We start from the raw sequence: 21,753 nt of genomic DNA, 5'->3' as shown, positions 1-21,753 counted from the left end.
TTTTAGCTTAAATCAACATGAGATATTTAGGCCCAGTCCAAAGATACATGTGCATTTCAGGCTTTTCACACACACATAAACTGCATCTAAGTAAACTGAAAACAGACCTTATGGAAAACCTTTTTATGGATGAAGACATCAGAAAATCAGTGTTTACTTCAGGACAGTCAGAAAAACAGATTTTTGGATTCCATGAAGCAACACACTTTTGCATCTTAATTTGGTTTCATCAGTGTATGTAGCATCATTTGAAAATGAGAGTTTAGACTTTGGCAGAAAGGATGTTATATTGTCTGTTTTAGAGAGACAAAAACATATGTGCAATAATGGAAAAAGGAGTCAAAAATGCCTGCTTACAATGTTTTAATAAAAAATAGCATTATCCAGGAGGATTCTGTGTTGAGCAGTCCAGTTTCTCAGTCTCGTTCATAGTATTTTCTGTAAGTAAGTATACAATCTGCTTCCTCTTTACACCAGCACCAGCTAGCCCAGTACATGAATGGCTATGTGACACATTTTCAGCTATGTTGGTAACAACAAAGGTTATTTTTTTAAACGATGCTATGTTGCTCATCTGGAGGGAGAAAACACCCACATACCTGTGTACTGGGCCTTAGATGTTACTTGCAGGTGATTACTCATGACAAGAAATATAACATTTATCATTGTTCACTGTGGAGGACGGCAACATTTGTGCAGTCTGTAGAAAGCACTTACTCCATTGCAAAAAAGGTCCACACTAAAGCCAATGAGTAATCCCAGCAACAACAACATGTACCAAGCAGTACTAGAAACTAGCTACCACCTACATATTTCCGGTAGCAAGATAACTTAACAAATTAGCACTCAAACTGTAATTATCTCAACATGATTGACATGCTTGATCTCTGCTAACATGGCGCAAATGAACAATAATACCACAGTTAACCAGTTTTTAATTGTTGTTGGTGATAATTAATTTTATTTATCAATTAACAAATTAATTTGCTGTACCCTGGTTACCTCTGTGGAGGAGGGTTTAGCTTTGAAAATGGATTCAACTAGCTCTAAATAACCTTGCTGGTAATCTGTGAGTGTGCGTGTGGCTGATTGTGTGTTCATGTTTCAAAAGTCTAAACATCATGCAAAGTTAAATATGAGATGTAACACTTTACAATAAGTTACACAAAAGTGTGAGTAGTTACTGAGGAGTGAGTAAGGAATGAACCAGGAACAGCTTGATCGTTAATACATCCTTAATGAGTAATTCCTGAATAACTGTGATTTGAGGACTATATTGTAGATAACGATGAGTTACTAGAATAAAAGACTGGTTGTCAGTACATTTATGAATCATTAGGTAATAATTAGCTTTAGAAATATCTTTGAGTCAACATACTGACCACTTCGTTCATGAGTTGTTCCTGATTAACTATCAATCAGCCACTGATTGAACAAGTGATTACTAATTACCGAATCATTGTTGTTATTGTGAACCTTCAAGTCAAAGGAGACGTCATACTGAGTAGTTACCCAAATAGACTCATTTAATATCAGTTACTTAATCATAAGTTACTCTTCTTAATGGGTTGTCCCCATTAGTTGTTTAGTAAAAGAGAGAGAGGACTCTCACAAAAAATGTGGAACTATGGAACCCAGAACTATGAAGACTTTAAAGCCCAGCCAAGACAAAAGATTTGTGATGAGACGGGATGAAACTTGCAACTGCTTGCAGTGTGCTTGTCTGCAATACTCTGAAAACCACACCAAAACGACCAGACGAGATGGCGTATCATCTCAAATGCAACGTCTCTCTGTACTTAACTTAACTGCTGGCTTTTCAGGCTTTTTTTTAAAGCTGCCTTTCATTTGCAGCAGCTTAAAACATGAATGAGCACAGTGATAGCAAGTTACTTGCTGCCGTTGCATTTGTAGGTATGATTAAATGGAGAAAAAAAGGTGTGTGTGTTGCGAAGCTAATACGTTGGAGAAAAAGAGAAAAAGCAGTTGAGAAATGTACGGTTGAGTAAGAGAGAGCGATCAGTGCAGAGTGGCTGTAACTTCAAGTGCAGGAAAAGCAGTAGCCGATCATTATATTAATTACACCAGCCACCATCGCCTTGACAATCGGCGTCATCATCAGCTGACCTGAGTCAAGCTGCAACAGGTAGGTTCAACTCTCATCTTACTTTTTGAAACATTTTCATCAACCGCAAATCTTTGGTCTGAACTGGGCTTATATAGGTGATAACCCTTAAAGTCTCACTTTATGGCAGTGACAATGCCAAAAGTTTTCAGCATTATAATTGTCACAAGCTCAGGTAAAGTTAGCCTTCATAGTTTTACTGTTGGCTTTGGTCGGCAAAAAAAACTCTTACTTCAGTGAAAACAGATTTTATTTAATATGCATATTTAATGACTTGCTGCAGGGGACTGGGGTTTGTATTGATTAAACCCTCTGCAAATCTTGCATTATGGTGTTTAATTGTCCTCTTATGTATATTTATGTAAGGGCTGCTAGTGTAAACACTAAAATTGGCTTCATTGGATATACATTTTAATTATTGAACATTTTTAGCGGTTATAGTCAAAGTAATTAGTAATAGTATTTGGCTTTACTGTCATACTAAAATCAGTATGACAGTAAATATGTATAATCACCAAAGGAGTATAGTCTTTTGATGTACACACACACACACATAAACACATGCACACACACACAACAGTTTACATTATATTGACAGAAGAAATAGTTGGAACAGTTCATGTGCTTGTATTCAATGAGTGAATCCACATTGAATAGTAAGTCCAACTTGGCAGCTAGAGAGTACCTGGATGAAGAAGCAGAGGAGTATTGGGGATTACGGAAAATTCCTCAGAACAGCTGTGTTGTTAAGTGAAGCTCTGGGTTTCTCAAGGATCACCAGGGAGTATATTTGAGAGAAAATCAGGCCGTAATGGACTGTAGAATGTGAAGAGCTTCCTGGGCTCTGCAGGACTCTGCTCAATCCACCCTTCAGCATTAATAATCAAGGTGCTTTAATAATGTAAAATCTATTTATTATTAATACCAGCACAGCACCGCACTCCATCTATTGATGTGTGTGTGTGTGTGTGTGTGTGTCATGATCAAGATCAAATATGGACCAGGGGCTTGGCATTTGAAGATAAATCTACTTCATTTCACATACACAAACACACACATAAAACACACACTCAGATGAATGAACAGACAGAAATGCAGGCAAACAGGTATGGACCATTAATTCATTACATCGTGCCACTTTGAGAAACTGATGCGTAGACATATAAGACATCTGTCCTTGGTGCACACACACACACACACACACACACACACACACACACACACACAAAACCCCCACCCGTCCTCCCTCATCTCTGTGTCTATCACTGTCTATTACACATTCACACAAACATCTGAGAAAAGCTGCTTGCTGGATTAGTGTTGCAAAGGCTTTGAAGCACATCCAGAGGAAATTAGCTTTCAGCCTGCTCAACAGCTAACTGAAGAAATCTTCCAAGTTGTTGTAACAGGTGCGGCATCATGTCTGACCAATCTCTCATTTATTCTATTTTTTTTCCAGTGTTGTCTTTAACATTCACTGCTTAAGGTTTGTGTCTTACAACACAATTACAACACAAAAAAGTGTACCTTTGAAATGACAGGGATTAGCTTCTGATGTTACCAGCCATTAAAAGAGAAGAAGTATATAGGCCTACTCAGTTTGGCCAGGTTCTTGTACAGCAGTTAGAGATCATGGCGGCACAGAATTCTCCAAACATAAGTGGAAAGGCTGCAAATGAAAGTTAGCAGCAGCTCAGATTTTTCATGTTTTTTTTTCTCGATATATTCATTCATATATCCTCTGGACAAATTGTACTAAATGTGTGGTCACTTTAGGTCAAAATGATGACAAATGTGTATTTTGTCCAATACTTTGATTGTTAACAAAAAATATACACCATGTGTTTGGTGCTAATACAGCTGATAGCATGCTAACATATTAAACTAAGTTGGTGGTCATGATAAACTTTTACTGCTAAATATCATTATGTTAAAGGGATATTCCGGTGTAAATTTAATCCATGGTCTAAATCACTGTGAAACTGTGTTAGACTCCCTCTCGAGAGATCAAGTTAGCAGACCGCTAATTTACGTAGTTTTATCAACCTCAGAAACGACCGCACGACAACAATACACTGCAGAAAATGGGTCCAAATATAAATCGCCACCAAAAAGCCACAAATAATGCTCAGAACAGCACCAGACTTCAGCAACAGTACAAATAGGGTCTCAGCACATAGTCCGGGGCATCTAACCTCCGCTAGCTTAGCTGGATTTCCACTGAAAAGCTGACTAAATTTACCACTCTTCTGCAGCAGCTTCCTGTTGACGGGAAGTCCCGACGACTCGATTACCGAGTGCAGTAGAGTTCCGCGGCTCATGGATGAAAATGTATGATTATGACTCCATGGAAAAGCAATCAAAATGTATATGTGTCTTGCCTGCCAGTTTATAACAGTTATTATCGAGAGCGGACAGGGAAAAGAACGGAATTGAGCATTTCTAATCGCACTCGGTAATCGTCGGGACTTCCCCAACCCGGAAGCTGATGGAGGAGAGTTGAACTCTGTTTTTAGTATCCCAATAGCTTCCCTAGCGAAGCTAGCGGGGTTAGATGCCCCGGACTATGTGTTGAGACCCTATTTGTACTGTTGCTGAAGTTTGGTGCTGTTCTGAGCATTATTTGTGGCTTTTTGGTGGCGGTTTATATTTGGATCCATTTACTGCAGTGTATTGTTGTCCTGCGGTCGTTTCTGAGGTTGACAAAACTCTGTAAATTAGCGGTCTGCTAACTTGATTTCTCGAGAGGGAGTGTAACACAGTTTCACAGTGATTTAGACCATAGATTAAATTTACACCGGAATATCCCTTTAAGATTGTCACTGTGAGCATGTTAGCATGATGATATTAGCATTACCTAAAAGTAGTGCTGTGCAGAAAAACAGTCTCACAGAGCTCTGTGTATCCAACTTCATCATAGCACTGTATGACTGGCTTGTATGTTTTTGTCTTTCAGCCATCTGAGCTGATGCAGTTTGTTGCTGCCTTTTAAATCCAAAACATGCCGGCTGCATTTCAGCTGCAGAATGCTGAGCAGCTCCCTCCTGCAGTTGTGCAGGGACTCAGCGGCGCCCTGTAAGCTGCAATCAAGGAGATAAAGTCTCTCAAAGACGAAAAAATAAAGCTTTGAAGACGCAGATTAGTCAGCTGGAAAACAGGCAGGTGGAGGTGACATTGAAAAAGATGAGGTTCTCCAGGTTCTTGATTCTGGATCTAATAGACTGGTTTTTAGCTTTTTATTTCCTTAACTGCTAGCTTGTGTGTCTTGCGTTTTGGTCGCTTTTCATATACTCTGACAGCCATAGACAAACTGTTTAATGTGTTTATCTAATAGACTCTTCTGAACAGGCTTTTTACAAAGTATATTGGCTGAAAACGATCGGTGCTTTATCATTGGGAGCAGCCTTGCTATTTATATGTAAAAAAAAAAAATACTCATCAATACTTAAAAGACTGAGAAATGTATTCATTGTGTTAAAATAATGGTTGTTGGTAATGCATATGAGACCCCGCAGGTGTATGATTTTATAGCTTTCATAGGAGCTCAGACCCTACCTTACTGGAGCTCAGCTCCAATTTGCTCCCATGTAACCTTAACCCTGCAATCTACAAGCTCTGTAGATGTTTGTTTTTTAAATGTTTTGTTTACATAAAAAACGTTCATCACTCAACTAATATAGCCTTTAAATACAGACAAAAACACTGAATGTTTGCTGGAAACAGTAAACCCATTGATTCAATAATATTTTGTATTAGGGCACTTTTTGAAATGACTGATGCTGTTTTGTCAAACACTATAAAATATGGAAGGAATGATCAGAACAAACAGAAAAAGATGACTTAATTGCCTCTTTAATTAATGAATAGGCCTTTAGGGAGGTAAATAATGTACATTTTTGTATTTTTGAAAATGACCTGTAATGTGTTACTGTTAGTTATGATGTTCATTGTTGTGGCAGAGATGGGTTGTGCAGAACATGGCTGGTTGTTTTCACCCACACAGTCTGTGAATCAGTCCTGTTTGATATAAGTCTTCATTGGAACTCACAGAACCTCATCTCCAGAGAGCAACGTGAGCGAGGACATATGATCACAATGCACACAAACAAACATTTGCATTTTCAGCACACAAAAACATGCTTATGTCACAAAAACAGAACTCAGTGAGTAGAAGCCTGTTACCTGTAACAGCTAAATGTTCTGCTTTGGAAACCAAGAAGAGAATATAATAGACTGTCTTTTTTTACCGCAATATGTAAAGTAATATTATAAAAACATTTTATAACAGATCTTTTGACAGCAGCCATGTGGAAGCTCTGCTCAAACTGTAACATATCAAGCATGCCAGAAATCCAACCAATTCTAAAACTCGAATGGCCCTCAGGAGAACACATTCCACCACCAAGACCCAGAAGTCCCCTTTATCTGCATCAAAATGTATTCACTCATAGATACCAGCCACCTTAGCAACCTGATTTTATGCTCGGAGAAAGTAATGAAAATGGCGAAAATGGTAAAGAAATTGAGAGAAAATTACTGGATCTGTCCCTTTATCTGGATCCACACCAAAATGTGTGTCTTTTCTGGGCTGAGTCCTGTCTTCCAAGTTTTGTGGAGACCTTTTTAGTATTTTCGGTGCCACACCAAACCAACCAACCAATGGACACGGTTAAAAAACATTACATCCTTGGCAAAGGTAATTACTCTGGGGCAGTTATGGGCTAAAATTGGGCTAAATCTGTAAAGGTTCTGCCCATAATTAAGGACTGATGTCAGACAAATTTTAATCCATGAATATCCTGTATCTTTCATAAAAATACGTGCAGTTTTATGTTGGAATGCTAGAGAATTGAGGACTGACACTACAGCACGCATGGAAATACACATTCATCCTCATGGAAGAGGAACCTTTGTTGGTATCAACAGCAGTATTCGCAATAAATGGAAATCTTTTCACGTCCTCTACAGTTTCATGATTTAGGTTTGCTTTAATGCAGCCAGAGTTTGTCTTATTTTAGAAATAATAGAGGTAATATTTTACATCACAGTCATACTACAAGATCTTTTATTCGCATGTTCCTAGTGACAAAAAACATAATAGCAGCCACCCAAAAAACATCGACTTTGTTCAGAATAAAGTACTCATTACTGCTGCAGGCTGCCTGCTAAGACATTTGACAAAAAAAAATGCTTGACTCTTCACTAAACACTGATTCAAACTTTTTTCAAGACAGCTCGCTGTTATTCAGGACACATTATTTTGGTGTACTGTGTGATGTTGTTGTTTTCTCTTTCATGTGAGCCTTGGGGGACGTCCAGACGGGCGAAAACGATCTTTTTTTCCTCCGTCTTCCTCGGCATCGTTTCACGAATATTTGCGTCCACACGGATCCACTGAAAATGACTGAAAACACTGTGGTTCATATTCCAGGCCTATAGGTGGCGCTTGACATTCACCAAAAATGGAAGCTTGCGCACTGTAAACAGACAGTAGAAGGAGAAACTGAACACAACAAGAAGAAGATGAAAATGGCTAGTGCAAGGAAACCAGAATCGATTGTGTGGACCGTTAATGAGGTCGAACTGCTGCTGCGACTCACACTCCACTACAAGGCATGTAAGTTGCAAGAAAGGCTCAATATCTTCTGCAGCACGAACACGAGCATGTAGTCCGCCATTGTTGTTGTTGTTGTTATAGGACGTTGCGGGGTGGGGCGATGGCGTCATCGTTTTGGAAAGTATGCGGATTCGCCATCCACATGAAAACGGGAGGGCTGCGTTTTCAGATTTCTCCACCCTGAGACCCGTTTTCAAAAAAGTGCGTTTTCAGGCGCTGCGTTTTCAGGATCCGTATGGACGGTCGGCCAAAACGATGCAATACATGTGTGTTTTCGCAAAAGAGTGTTGTTGTCTGGACGGGGCCTTGGTAGTCCAGCTTGTTGCTGTTGTACATACGTGCTTTACATGACAGTACCAACTGTGACAAGAAGCTTTGAGCACCACGCTTGCTTACTGGAAATCTTTTGGAAAACTTGGCAACTCTCAGTGCATACATCTTGGGATGAAAGCTTTGGGTTTCTTTTTGTCCACATTAATATCCTTTTCATCTTAATTCCCTCTGATGAAGTATGAGTTTCTGTGGGTGGCAAGCTTTCTCTCCTTTGTCTATGTATGGACTAGGGCCTAGGGGAAAACCCTGGCACAAAATGAAAATGAAACTCCCCACTCTGAAGAGCTCCCAAGCACCAAAGTATTTTTAATGTTTTTTTTTGTAGTTCACAAACAGACGTGCTGGCAGTCTAGAGGAGGGAGGAGAGCCTACAGGACAGGAGCTGGTCTTTAACTTCTGGAACCAATCAGCTCCCTCAATCACCTACATTCATTCCCTCAATTAACCCAAAAAACACCTGCAATCAATCACACACAACACGCACACACACGCACGCACGCACGCACACACACACGCACGCACACACACACACACACACACACACAGACACACACACAGACACACACACAGGTAACACAGAGGGGCATTAAGGTACAGAGGCAATTGAAGCGTAAATAATAGAATTGTTTATACGACTTCTGGGATCGTAACACTCTATTTTCTTTTTATGCTTCTCCACTAGAGATTTTTCCCCACAAGTATTTTGGTTGTCCATCCGTGCTCTTCTTGTGAATGCAATATCTCAGGAATTTGGTAGAAATGACACTTACAAATGTCCAAGTAGAATTTGGTGTTCCAAGGTCAAAGGTCAAAGTGACCTCCCAAAATGTTTAGTATGAGGTAATTTGACATTTTTTTTTGTTTCTGTCCATCATCTTCAACATTAATAGACATAAAGCATTAGTCCCTAAGTTTATTGGCTTGTTTGACTGATTGATTGATCTTCATCAGGTCATTGTTGTTGTGCCATGTGATGAAGCGCTCCATCAGTCCTCTGTATGCCTAACAATAGTCTCTCAGTGAAGACAGCAAGTTTCTCACTGGAAATGAATCACTGGAATCAAACATGTCAATATAGTGTGAAGTCTCACTACAAAGGCTATATAATATGAGTCTGGACATTCGCGGATGTAAACTGTAACTTGATGTGGATTTCGGAGGCAATTCTTTAGCTGTTGTTGAAAATCACTGGGTAAACGAGACATCTTGACAAACACACAAAGACACAAAGTTGCTTAGCAGATGTGTAAATCTTTCAGGAGTGGATTAGAAGTTGAACAGTGGATTTGAGCAGCAAAACAACTGGTTATTGATATGAAAATGTGATTTTCTATCTATTCAATACTGTGTGTGTGCTACAGACACGACTAGACTATAGAAACTATAGCAGCGTTGAGGTTACACTGGCTATCCCTGGGGTCTGCAGAATGTATATGATACCTGAGGAGAGAAAGCGCTAAAAGCATGCCGAGCTTCATCTCGTTATACTGTCTGCTGCACAGACAAGGAGCAGGAGTGGCCAGCTGCCTACAAACATCCTCATTCATCAGATCGTCTCTTTTTCAATGTCTATACTGCCATATGTGTGGTCTGATAGGAAGACTTCCTATATGTCTATTCACACTGGATTGAAGGATTACTGTGTATAGCTCACAGGCTCAACACTGTGGGAAGCCTCGACTCTGTGTATGTGTCGAGCATGGTGATAACTCTTTCAAGCAGCAGAGCACAAACAACAGCTCTTTATCAGCGCTCTCTCAGCCCTGTCTTCCCTGTTGTTTGAGTCTCACGCACACACCTACACAGACACACACACACCTGTTTTTTTGTCCTCTCCTTCCTCCTTTTTTCTTTCTCCCTCATCAACCTAATTCCAATAAAATCCAGATCAAGTTGCTCTGCAGGTCTGATTGGATGAAACCAAACCAAGCACTGTAATCACTGAACTGAGAGTTTATCTTTCTTCTTTTTCCCTCCAAAGTCTGTTCAGTATTTGGCATCAAACAGACACAAATTCACCTGGTTCTTATCAGTGTTCTCGAAATTAACAGTTCTCACCTTCATTAGCTATGCCACACAGTGTCATGATCATGATCATCTCACATCCTCTCATTAAGTCTCAGTTTGACATCAAATATCAAAACCACAGGGGTACGTGTGGTTTTCATTCCATTCTGTATCACAAGATTACACACAATTTCCTTCAAATGAAAGGCACATGATTAACATGTATTCTAATTAGGGCCAGGAAATATTCCTAACTCATTGTCTTATCTTCCCATTAAGAAGTTCAAGTGTTGTTATCATGATTGTCTTGCTCTGTATGTCACCTACAGTCCAGTATCAGACCCAACAATGGCAAAAAAAGTCATTCTGTAGCATTTTTGAGTTTGTTACTTCCTAGAAAATAATAAAAAATGGTGATGACTCATGCTGCACTTGAGGGGTGTACACTCAAATTGGGTCCAGTAATTGATTTTTATGACGCTACCATGGATGTATAAAAAGAACTATAAGCTCAGAATAGTAGAAAAGAACAGGACGGGTGTTGGACTTCGGCTTTGATGAGTTGGAGGCATTATTTGCCTCTGTGGCTGAGAGGGAAACTTCTGTTTTTGTGAAGTTTCTTCCCAATAATTATACGATTTGAAGATGTAAAGATTGATAGCATCATCACATGGTTTGCCCAGTCACAATATTTCAGTGTTCATGTTGTTCCCATTTCCAAATCAGAGACCACTGTGTCATTTGAACATTTGAAAGAGTGAGACTACTCGAGATATCAGTGGCAAAAAAAACAAAACAAAAAAAACCCTGCAAAAAGCAAAACAAGACAAGAAACAAACCAGATATTTTCATGATGATACGTTGGGACATTTGCAGCCGTGTTTGTGGTGACCAAACTAGGCAAGCCAAAACATGGTAATTAAGGAAGTGTTTTTTGTGCCTAGATCTAAACAGACCAGAAGCACAGGATTGTCCCAACATCAACTTTAAAAATAAACTTAAAGAAAACAATCTACACTGTCTTTGCCAGACAGACCTGTCAACAGTGGTGCTGCGCTTTTTGGCTTTTGGCCTTTTTGAATCTATGAGGGTCAATGCATCCTTACTTCCAAACATAGGTTGTTCTTTAGTTAAGACGGTTTTCTAGGAGTAAAATTCCTAACCTGAGATAAGATTTTCCCCCCAAATACAGTTAGGAAGCATGTTTCTGTAATTAAAATAATGGCCTAAATGTAATCCTAACTTAGATAAGATAAGATTTTAGACTCAAGTTTCTGTAATGAGGCCCCAGCATGTCATTTTGCAATCCTGCAATCATAAACTCCAGTCTCACTCTTTCTAAAAGCATTACATTTACAAGTTTTCTTACTGTTTCTTCATTATTTTGGAAAGTGATGTTATTCCTCGTAGTAATTTGGGAAACAAAATGGAAAATAACTTGGATATTGAAGGAAAAACATAGGTCACAGCAGTTATCTCAGTTTTTTGATTGGCTAATATGACCCATGAAAAAATGGATAAATATACAGATATTGGCAAATAAATAGAAGATGGTAGTGACACATTTATAAAACTCATTGTCAACAAATGTACTCTACTATTCCAAAATATCTCTACAGTATTTCAATTTAATAAAATCTAAAGAATGTATCCCTTTCAAGGCTAAAAAGTTGTCCTTTTTTGGGAATTACAATTCACATAAGTATCAACATCTCTATCTGTAACCATCATCTTGTTGCTCTGACTTACCCAATATGGCCAGCACAGTGTTGTCTTTGAGGACCTCCATTGACCCTGAGCATACAAAATAGATAGCCTGCAGGGCGTCCCCCTGCCGGATGAGGAACTCGCCTGGAGCACAGAAGGAGGTCTTGATAATGAGGGACAAGGAGCGCAGACAGCCCCTGCTGGCTGACTCAAACAGGGGCAGCTGGAGCAGCTCCTTGTTCAGGTGCATGGCGATATCGGCTCTCAGCTCATCTGGGAAGTCCTTGAGTAGCTGTGAAGTGAGAGGGGGTTTACACTTAACAGGGTTTGTTTCCTGAGACATGCAATGGCTGCTTCAACTACACAGCAGGCTTCCACACAGCCACTCACAAAACTCCCCATCCTTTCATTTAAAAATGGGGAGATGGATGAAAGTTGAATTAACCTTGTTTTTTCATTCAGGTGTCACTTATAACATATAAGCACATTGTTTTGTCCACAGATTTGATAATATCAGAACGCGGCCGCTTCTGACCTGGACTCAAGGCGCTTGATTCTGTTTTAATAAAGATTGCTCCATCCAGCCTTGACTCCGCAGACTTATTGTGATTTATTGTGGAAGCAAAATGATTTATTCAGTCCAGTTATTCGAGATATGAGGAGTCCGGCCCTCCTGCTAACCTCACTGTCAGTGATATAAAACTTACCCAAAGTTCATACATGAGAAAAAGGAATTGTGTTAAAATATCATTTTGGTAAAAGTGAAAGTCAACCACATGAATATTAATTAGTAAATGTATCTGATGTTAAATGTACTAAATGTATTACAAGTACAAGTAATAGTACATTATACATACATTTACATGTATGTGTATACTGTATACTATGGATTAGTACTATGGATTAGTAATTTTTGTCTAATCAGTGATGTTAATACAGCAAGGGAGCCTTCAGTCTGGCACTTGGACACTGCTGAATGTAGAAAATGCTGAGTAATTAGGAAATTGTTTGTTGTTGCAGAGTTTTTGTTGCAGATGTCTTTTTTTAGCGTGTTGACCAGTGTAAAAATTGTACTGGAAAGGTTGCAGAGATCTCAGAGGCAGATATCTCAAAAGCCTCTCAGCTAAAATAAACCATTTTAGGGCTAGACACCACGAGTGCTTGTCTTTCTCTTTTGAGTGAAATAACCCTTTCATGTGAATGAATAGGTAAAGTGCTCATGAAATCAGTATAAACAGTGCAATATTTACACACTCATGTCCTTTATTGTTACATGTGTTGAAGTAAGCTCTCTCCTCACCTCACTAACGTCTATTCCATTGTTGACCGACCACGTTGTCTGGAAACACTCCAGCATGCGCTGCTCCATGGCCTTAGGCAGCCGGTGGACCCTGATGAAGTCCTTCAGGTCCTTGGTGCGCGTGTGGTACAGTGAGCGGCGTGAGTACATCCTCTGGATGATTGCCGTCACATTACCAAACACCACTGCATGCATCAGTGCTGGAGACAGAGGAAAGGTGGTGTGTTTTTAGGTCTCAATCTCGATTCAATTACAAAGTCATTTGATTGGCTTTTATCGCAAACTCAGGAAAATCCCATAATGCTTCTGCAAAGCAGGGGGCCTTTACATTACGTCTTAATAAGCCCCAAGGAGTTAGAGAGCACAGAGCTTTAAAGGATTTAGCTGCTCTAAAACTACTGTAAAACACTGCCTCAAGTGGATTACTGCTTTTCACAAAATGGCAGTACCACACTAGAATAAAAAAAATAAAATCAAACTTTTATTTCCAGGGAACAAAACTCCAATAAGACAGCTAAATGATTATTCTAAAAATCAAAACAGCTCTTATTCCTGAATGAGAGGTGACTCCTGGTGTAGTGATGATATTTTCTAACATGTCTACAGTCATACTCAGGATTTCTTTAAATGTGAACACCTTCCAGTAAGAACTATCTATTTTATAATGTACTTTCCTGTGTGTGCTGCACGGTTTCTCTCCCTAAATGTAATTCTTGCCCAAGTAGAAAAGCTGCTAAAACAGCATTCAGACCACAGGACACTTACACAGTTCACCGACGCTCAGACTAATGACATTATTTTAGGATGACTGCTCCTTTAGGCAGGGTGACCCTCCCGAACATTTTGGTCTGCTGTAAATGTATAAATACCTTTGAGTTATAACTGAAGGGCACCCACTGCCTCGGGACTGCTCACCACTAAAACTCTGAACTCAGTATGAGGATAACATTCTGAGAGATTAATGAAGCTATAGTCTTTTACTCCTTCTCTGTTTTGCTTTGTTGGCCCTGCATTTATAGAAGACTCAACAAACACGGCTGTGGGTGCAAGGTTATTATAAATCAGGGCAACATAAAGAAAATCAACTCTAAAACCCACATTTAAAGAGATTATATCATGCTAATTTTCAGGTTCATAATTGTATTTGGGGGTCCTAGTAAAAAAAGTTTATCTACTTTCACCTGAAAGCTCTATTTTAGCTATGGAGTGAGATATCTGAGCCTCTGTTCAATCTTTGATGAGAGTTGCACATGTGCATTACTTAACAGGCAGGATGAAGCCATCAGAGGCAGAGTAGAGAGGGTCATGCCGAGCAAGGTGGTGTTATCCAAGGGGGTTATAATTGATTCAAAACAACACAGCTACAGCTGGTAAGCATGGCTGTGGTACATCCAAATATATATTATAAAAATATACAAACATATATTTAGATAACGCCTGTTACATAGTAACAGACATCATTTATGGAAGTATGGGCTTGACTTCAAACCAGGGGCTTCAGGCAGTACAGGAGCAGTGTTTTCTGTGGGAGAGAGTAACTAACTTTGGTGTGGACCCCCAAAAGCATAATATGACCTCTTTAATTAACTGGTTTTCACTGAATATGTTACTTTATGAAAACAACATAGGTTCACTTATTTCCTAAAACAGCTGTACACTGCTGCAGGGTATAAAATTAGATTTTTGGCCTACATGCCAATGGCAGGTAGGCTTTGAAATTTTACCGGCCAAAATATGTTTTGACCGGCCACTGAAGTGTTCACAATTTACGACCTTAACCAACAGATTTCTTGTAGGAAACACTGAACTGCACAGAGATAATTGTTCACTGTTAATTGCCCACTGATTGTTTTTTAGTAGGGAACAATCTAAATTACTACTTCTTCCTCTTCCTCTACTACTCATAGTTGTGATTGGCAAAGTACAAAAAAGCAGGAAAATATACGGCTCCAGTTTGTTTCTCTTTACATTTATTTTGTCCTGTTTCTGCTGCAGCTAAGAAAGAAATAGTTCGCCCCACGCGTCCAAATTCTTTGAACACAGTGTTTCCCCTAGATTTTTTTGTAGCTGCGGTGCTCTGAGTTGTTAACTGAGCAACACTAGGGGGGTCTGGAAGAAAATCTGAAAAATAACCCTTTAAATGGTGACTGCTGGTGAGATTTTTGAAATTTTTTTTTTTTTTTTCAGAATTTCAGGTTCAGAATCTAAGACACAAGACAAAATAGTGTAGAAGCTGACATTGCTGCTTGAAAATATGTTAACCTCTTGAGCATTAGAGAACTTTTTTACCATTATTTTCTTTATTATTATATATCTTATGGAAACAGAATCTGTTTCAGAGGCCAGTGGGTCACATGACATGGAAGCTATTGAGAAAAAAATCATAATTTCTGCATATTAATATTCATATAAAATAGAGGAAGCACTAAAATACGATAAAAAGAGCTGTGTTTCATTTCTCCAGTTTACTAATACAATCTGCTGCTGGTTTGGAGTCACTGGGTCACATGACATGGAAGATATCGAAAAAACTGCAATTATTTTGTATTCATATATTTCTGCTAAGTAATTTAATGACAGTCCCTAAATCAGTCTCCAGTGATTCAGCGCGGCTCTGGGAGGTGAGCTAACCGTCCTCCTGCTGCTCACACTGGGAGAACCTCAGTAAAGTCACAGCTGGACCCGACTGAATATCCAACCTGAAACTAACTTCACCCCAGTTTGATGAGTCGCCTGTTGCAGCCTTTGAATAGGATGACGAGGATTTCAGTCACTCAACTTAAACGCTGACTTGTAGAAATTATACAAATAGCAGTAATAATCGATTTCAGGATAATTTAGGGTGTAGTGCTTTCACTGTGTGCAACTTAAATTCGCCATTCGCCCGTCATATTAAACGACAAAAATCATGTTTTTGGGGTTTTTTTTTGCGACGGCGGCGCTGAAAATCCCGCAGTAGAATACATATAGGAGAAACACTGACACATCAGATAACCTTCTGCAATGATTGCAGGCTCTTTGGTGGAGCTTTGCTTTCACTGAAGTTCCATCGTGACAAATGAATGGACTTGTGGAGTGACATGAAGACATGAAGACATGAATCAGGGGCACAAAAACGTTGACAGCGGTGGCCGGTCATTATGTTTACCAATACCCGACCCGTGCCTTGCGCAACTTGATACATTTTCAAATGTTGAATGACGGTGGACAGCCAGAGACACATTTGAAACGCAATCAGTAGATCTGCTGTAGCTGTAAACTGTGTCTGTTTTACTGTTTGGCATTTATGTGGAAAGTTATATAGCAAAGTCTGCAAATTTCAGCAGCCTGCCAATGGCGTGTGACATATTTATTTTACTCGCCAAAACATATTTTTACACGCATTTGGCGAGTGGCGGGTGCCAATTTTAAACCCTGCACTGCTGCAAAGCAAGCAAATGTGCGGGCTTACACTGAATACATTACTTTCCCGCACTGTTGTTTTACTTAAAAATCAATCAATAGTCCTATGACAGCTTCAATTACAAAATGCCAGAGGCATCTACTCTGGCAGTGTGGCCTGCTGCAGAGTCCCAGCAATAACAGGTAACAGGAGTCAAATTTCACTCCTGATGGTGGAGGATTCCTTGTTAGAAGTGCTCAAGGAACCATGTCAATTCAAGGAACTTGATAATGTCAATGAGGGAAAAGGAGTTGTTACCGCACTGAGAAGTTGGAGGTGTGCAGCCTGTCGCCTGCAGCTCCTCATCAAATAACTCCTTCTTGTTCAATACTTCCACAGACTGAATGAAACTACTCCAACACATTGGGAAAAATGTATTTATTGTCTAAAAATACCAACAATGACTGCTGTTTTGCTCTGCAGACACATTTCTGGTGAGCGACAGCAGTGCTAACTGAACACTGCATTTCCTGCGACAAGTCTTCTTCAAAATAAAAGTGAACTCACTTTTATTGTTGATTTCAACTGCATACAAAGGTGTCCCGGAAATGAGTGTGAAACAACTGATAAACCATAACAAAATAAATTATTTTGTAGGCCAGATTATATCATATTTCGACAACAGGTAGCAGGCTAAATCGACGGTGGCTGGAGTGGGCGGACATTTTGAGACCTTTAATGTGAGGGGTACGTCTCTTGAATGAATGAATGAGTCTAAGTAATTTCCCAAATAGTGACCCAGGGGTGTATATGTGTGTGTGTGTGTGTGTGTGTGTGTATGTATGTGCGGTGTGTGTGTGTGTGTGTGTGCGTGTGTGTCTGTGTGTGTGTCTACGTGTGTGTGTGTGTCAATGTACAACTCACATTGTGAGAACATAAATTCATAAACATAAAGTCACATTGTGGGGACCAACCTTGCTTCAGTCCACATATTTTAGGATGAAAAAGTGTGTGTGTGTGTGTGTGGTTGTTTATAGCCCACTTATTGTGTACTGAGGTCTGAGACATTGCCACGCATCATTGTGTTCTCTCACCATCATAACAATCACATCCCAGCATCCCTCTCACCAAACAACCTTCTCAGTCTCTCCATCTCTTTCTGATTTCTCCTTCTATTGCTTTCTTCCTGAACATTAAGTTCTCTTCATTACTGATGTGCATCAGCACAAAAAAAACAAAAATTATCAGAATTCATAGTTTAACTGTACTATATGCATCCAACACATATTTTATGATTTTTAAAAAGTTAATGTTAGATATAATATCCATCCAATATTTCACAAGGCTTGACATTCATTCTGCTCGTTAAGAAAAACAACTCAAAAATCAGTTTTTAAGCTCCCTTCGGGTACATATGATGAATCGATGCAATTCACTGTTAAATACTCCATGCTGATGCAACAAGGGAACTACGTACTTTTCTGTGATTAGAGATGCTCAATGATATTTTACAAGAGGTCACTCAACAACTTTTGTAAAAACGAAAAATGTGTTCCTGTATTAGGCTGCTATCTGTGGATACGTTTCCCAACAAGTTTAGTGGATCACATGGTAAATGGACTTGCATTTCTAGGCTGATTTTCCAGTCTACTGATCGCTTAAAGCACTTTACATCAGAGAGCAAACTCAAAGGGGCCTTAAAAAGATGCTTTAAGTAAGGTAAGGAGAGCGCTAGAATATGTAAGCTCATAATCACAGTGTTTGTATGTTTATCATGTTGTCTTGTTGACAACTTGTTGACTAAACAAAGGAAATAAGGTATTAGGCTATATTAACTTGTCATCCCCAATGATTGTAACTCCAAGGCAGAATTCTAATTTAATCATCAAATAACATGAATTAATCATATTTGGCATTACACAGTGATGACTATAGTTGACTGAACTAATGTGTTGCCATGTTTTGAAAATTAGTAGTCTGTCAGGTCTACAAAGTGGGAAAAACAGGGTTGAATATCTTTTTCCAATTTTCTCCCAGTAGTCTTCGGATCTTCACTGGACTAACAGAAGTTCATTCACACATTTAAGTCCTTTTGAACATTAAGCATTTGTTGACGTTTGATTGAAGGCACGCTGCTTGATGTCTTTACTTAGTGACTGGAAAAAAACCTAAGCTTGTACAGAATGTCCTCTGATCCTATGTTACTAAACGTCTTCTCCACATGAAACAGTGTGCATATCTGACAAGAATGTGTGTGTATTGCTTTGGTCAATAAATTCTAATGTAGGTATGTTTACTGAATTACATTTTCCATCTTTTGTTGTTGGTTTTATTTATAGATTGTGTCTTCTATCTAAGTCTTTGACCATATCTTGACAAAACATTTGCAAATAAATGGACCAGAATCCAATAAAACGTGTTGGCTTAGTTTAAAGAAAGAAGAAAATCCTGTTATTAACTAGAAAGCAGAGCTGCATTTTTCTACCACATTAAAATGTAGAAGAAAAGTTGTTTAATTTTTGTTGGAATCTGTTCATATTTTTGATACGTTGGAATAGAAAAAAACAAATGCACTGCCAAATATGTAACTAAAGAGAAAGATGCACACAAACATTTCTCACCTCCTATAAGCATGGTGCAGATAGAGAAGATCTTTTCTGAGTCTGTGTTGGCTGACACGTTTCCAAATCCCACACTGGTGAGACTGCTGAGAGCAAAGTAGAGTGATGTAACGTAGCTGCTCCGCATTGACGGGCCGCCACCCAGCACCCCTAAACTCCCACCACCAGCGTTCGTCCCTGACACCGCCTCGCCTCCCGACATGTTTCCATAATATTGGCTGGAATTCCAGGAGCCCTGCCCGACCTCTGACCCTGACACGTTCCACTGACTGCTGTTGGCAGGCAGGGTGCTGACTGTTGAGGGGACCAGCGTTGTCAGGGGGGACAGGAAGTAGGGCGTACCCAGGCGCTTTGCCAGCTCATGGAGCCATCCTGAAAGAAAAAAAGAAATGAATTAAAATCTGTTTGTTTAGCTAGTTAAGATACAACAATTCAGTACTGAGTACTTTCCAATACTTATCATAGCACAAAACTACACCTTCATCATCTCCCACTGTACAAAGTCACTGATAAGGTGCATACCATTTCTAGCTAGTTTAGGCATAATGCATAGTAAAGTAATCTGGCTGTTTGTGTTGAATAAACACGTGTGCGGGTAACATGAGTAAACGCAAATGACCCCATAGTCAGACTCGCATGAATGTGATCAACCACCACCATTGCTGATGAAAACCCGTCAAACATGACTTAGTCTTGTTCGCCCACGTCTTTCATCACTCTGAGTGAGTTTGAACATTGTTGGAAACACTTGTAATAATGTCCGTACACAACTCAACGAAACATACAACACAGGTCGAGTTGTTTTAGACACCTTAAAGTGGAATTCTTACATATCACATCTCTAAACCAGACGGTGTCACTTACACAACTGTTGGGTGTGTAGCCTTTCTAGTTATGTATCGTCAAACTCTGATTTAAATAAAAAACTCTGACTTTCTCAAGATGAAAGATCATCTTTTAATATTGATAAACATCAAATATGTAATTTATGGCACAATTCAAACACGATCACACAATTAGTTTTCTCTAATCTCTAATTATTCTGACACAAGTTCCAACAGTGGTGGTATGGTGATACATGTAGTGATACACAAGGTTCCTTGCACATTTAATGATTGTCCAAACCTTTAAAATGTCATTAAAAGTGGGATAATGCTTTTTTATGCAGAGACCACTTAGTCAAATACAACATTGTAACGTTGTGGCTATTGTATAGCTAACTGTTTCCTTACTTGTAAATTTAAATTTTTTTTTTTTCTATTCCTAGTGTGTACCCCTGTAACTGAACAACAATGAATACAATATCGAACTTGTCATCATTTCATCTATTCTGCTTTTCACTTCTGCCCTCCATCTGAATTCAATCAAGTCCTCAGAATCACATGATTGAAAATGACCTATTCAGTGGACCCAGACATCATCTTGAATGGTCTAACATGGACAAATAAAAAAACACATCAAATGAAATACCCCAGACCAAGAAATCATGACTCTGAAAGAAAAAGAAGCCCTAGTTAATAAAGATTAAAGTTCAAAACAAATGTGCTAATATTTCATTTTGCCAACAAAGGGGCCATCTTATGATCCCAGTGAGCTATGTTAAAGAGATAGAATTCAAGTTATAAGGTTCAAGTCAACAATTCAGCATCAGAGGAAAGAAGGAAGAAAAGAAAAAAGAAGGGAAATGTCCAAGAAAAGAGGAAAGAAGGAAAAACGGTACAAAGAAGGAAGCAAACGAGGGATAAATAATTGAAATAGAGTGTTTGCGAGTGGGTGAGTGGTGAAACCCAGCTGAGCCACTGACAGCAGAATCAGTGAAAGACAGACAGCAAGAGAGGGAATATAAATAATACAATATGGATGCATCCACTCATTGATCTCTGGCATCAGACACTTCAGGCAAGAAGCTTTGACCTTGTGTACATGCGTATGTGTGTGCGTGTGTTTGTGTGTGAATACTCAGACAGTGAGACCAGCCTGTCGGTATCAGTAAGCAAAGGTGACAATTGAGTTCCAGTCAGGCAGCTAAACCAACAACATTAGAGGATTTAACACCTGAGTAGTTTCCTAATTACTTTGTCATTAGCACAACTTAACCTCCAGCCTCCAGAGGAAGTGTGGACCTGACTAAGACGTTACATGCATGTCTCTGCCTGTGGAACAGAGATCAAACTATTTCATTTCAATGCATAAGGGAATATTGAGGGCATCACTGCTGTTTTTGTAGGAGGATGCTATAATAGAGTCTGCATCACTGAAGACACACTGAGAAAAGGCACTAATCCATTACCTGGATATGGTTTCAGTTTATGACGCTGAATTAGACTGTGAGAATGTAGAATGATGTGATTCAAACAACATTCAAGTATTTTCATCATGCTTTGAGGAATTTGCCCTGAATCAGTTTGCCCTGAATTTAAAGCATCTTTAAATTGCTGCCATGTCCGGAGATTAGTTAGCTAACAGCAGATTTAACTTGAATATATACAGGTGTTGGTAATGATTGTTAATAATTATCAAGCAACCAAAGCAAGACGGTGATGAATCTCAAAATCTCTAGTAAGTACTAAAGATAAGGGCCATAGAAGATGTAAGAATTAAGTATTAAGGACATTGATAATTTCTCGAAATACTACCTAAATAAAAAAAAAACAGCACAAG

The 21,753-nt window shown here is 39.2% G+C and overlaps 1 protein-coding gene across 1 annotated transcript in view; it reads right to left on the bottom strand.

Annotated features, from left to right (window-relative positions):
* The window catches only part of kcnh3 (potassium voltage-gated channel, subfamily H (eag-related), member 3), a 177,258-nt gene that overhangs the window by 14,578 nt on the left and 140,927 nt on the right, over nucleotides 1–21,753 (bottom strand). Inside the window, exons 8-10 of the mRNA XM_030427642.1 lie at nucleotides 19,093–19,464; nucleotides 13,090–13,289; nucleotides 11,832–12,081 (exon numbers count right to left, since the gene is read on the bottom strand). Of these exons, the coding sequence (XP_030283502.1) occupies nucleotides 11,832–12,081; nucleotides 13,090–13,289; nucleotides 19,093–19,464 (822 nt within the window). The remainder of the gene's footprint in view (nucleotides 1–11,831; nucleotides 12,082–13,089; nucleotides 13,290–19,092; nucleotides 19,465–21,753) is intronic.

Source organism: Sparus aurata, chromosome 9, assembly GCF_900880675.1.
Source record: "Sparus aurata chromosome 9, fSpaAur1.1, whole genome shotgun sequence".
NCBI classification, from domain to species: Eukaryota; Metazoa; Chordata; class Actinopteri; order Spariformes; family Sparidae; genus Sparus; species Sparus aurata.
The sequence above is the reverse complement of the archived record's forward strand: the minus strand, read 5'-3'. Positions and strand labels throughout refer to the sequence as shown.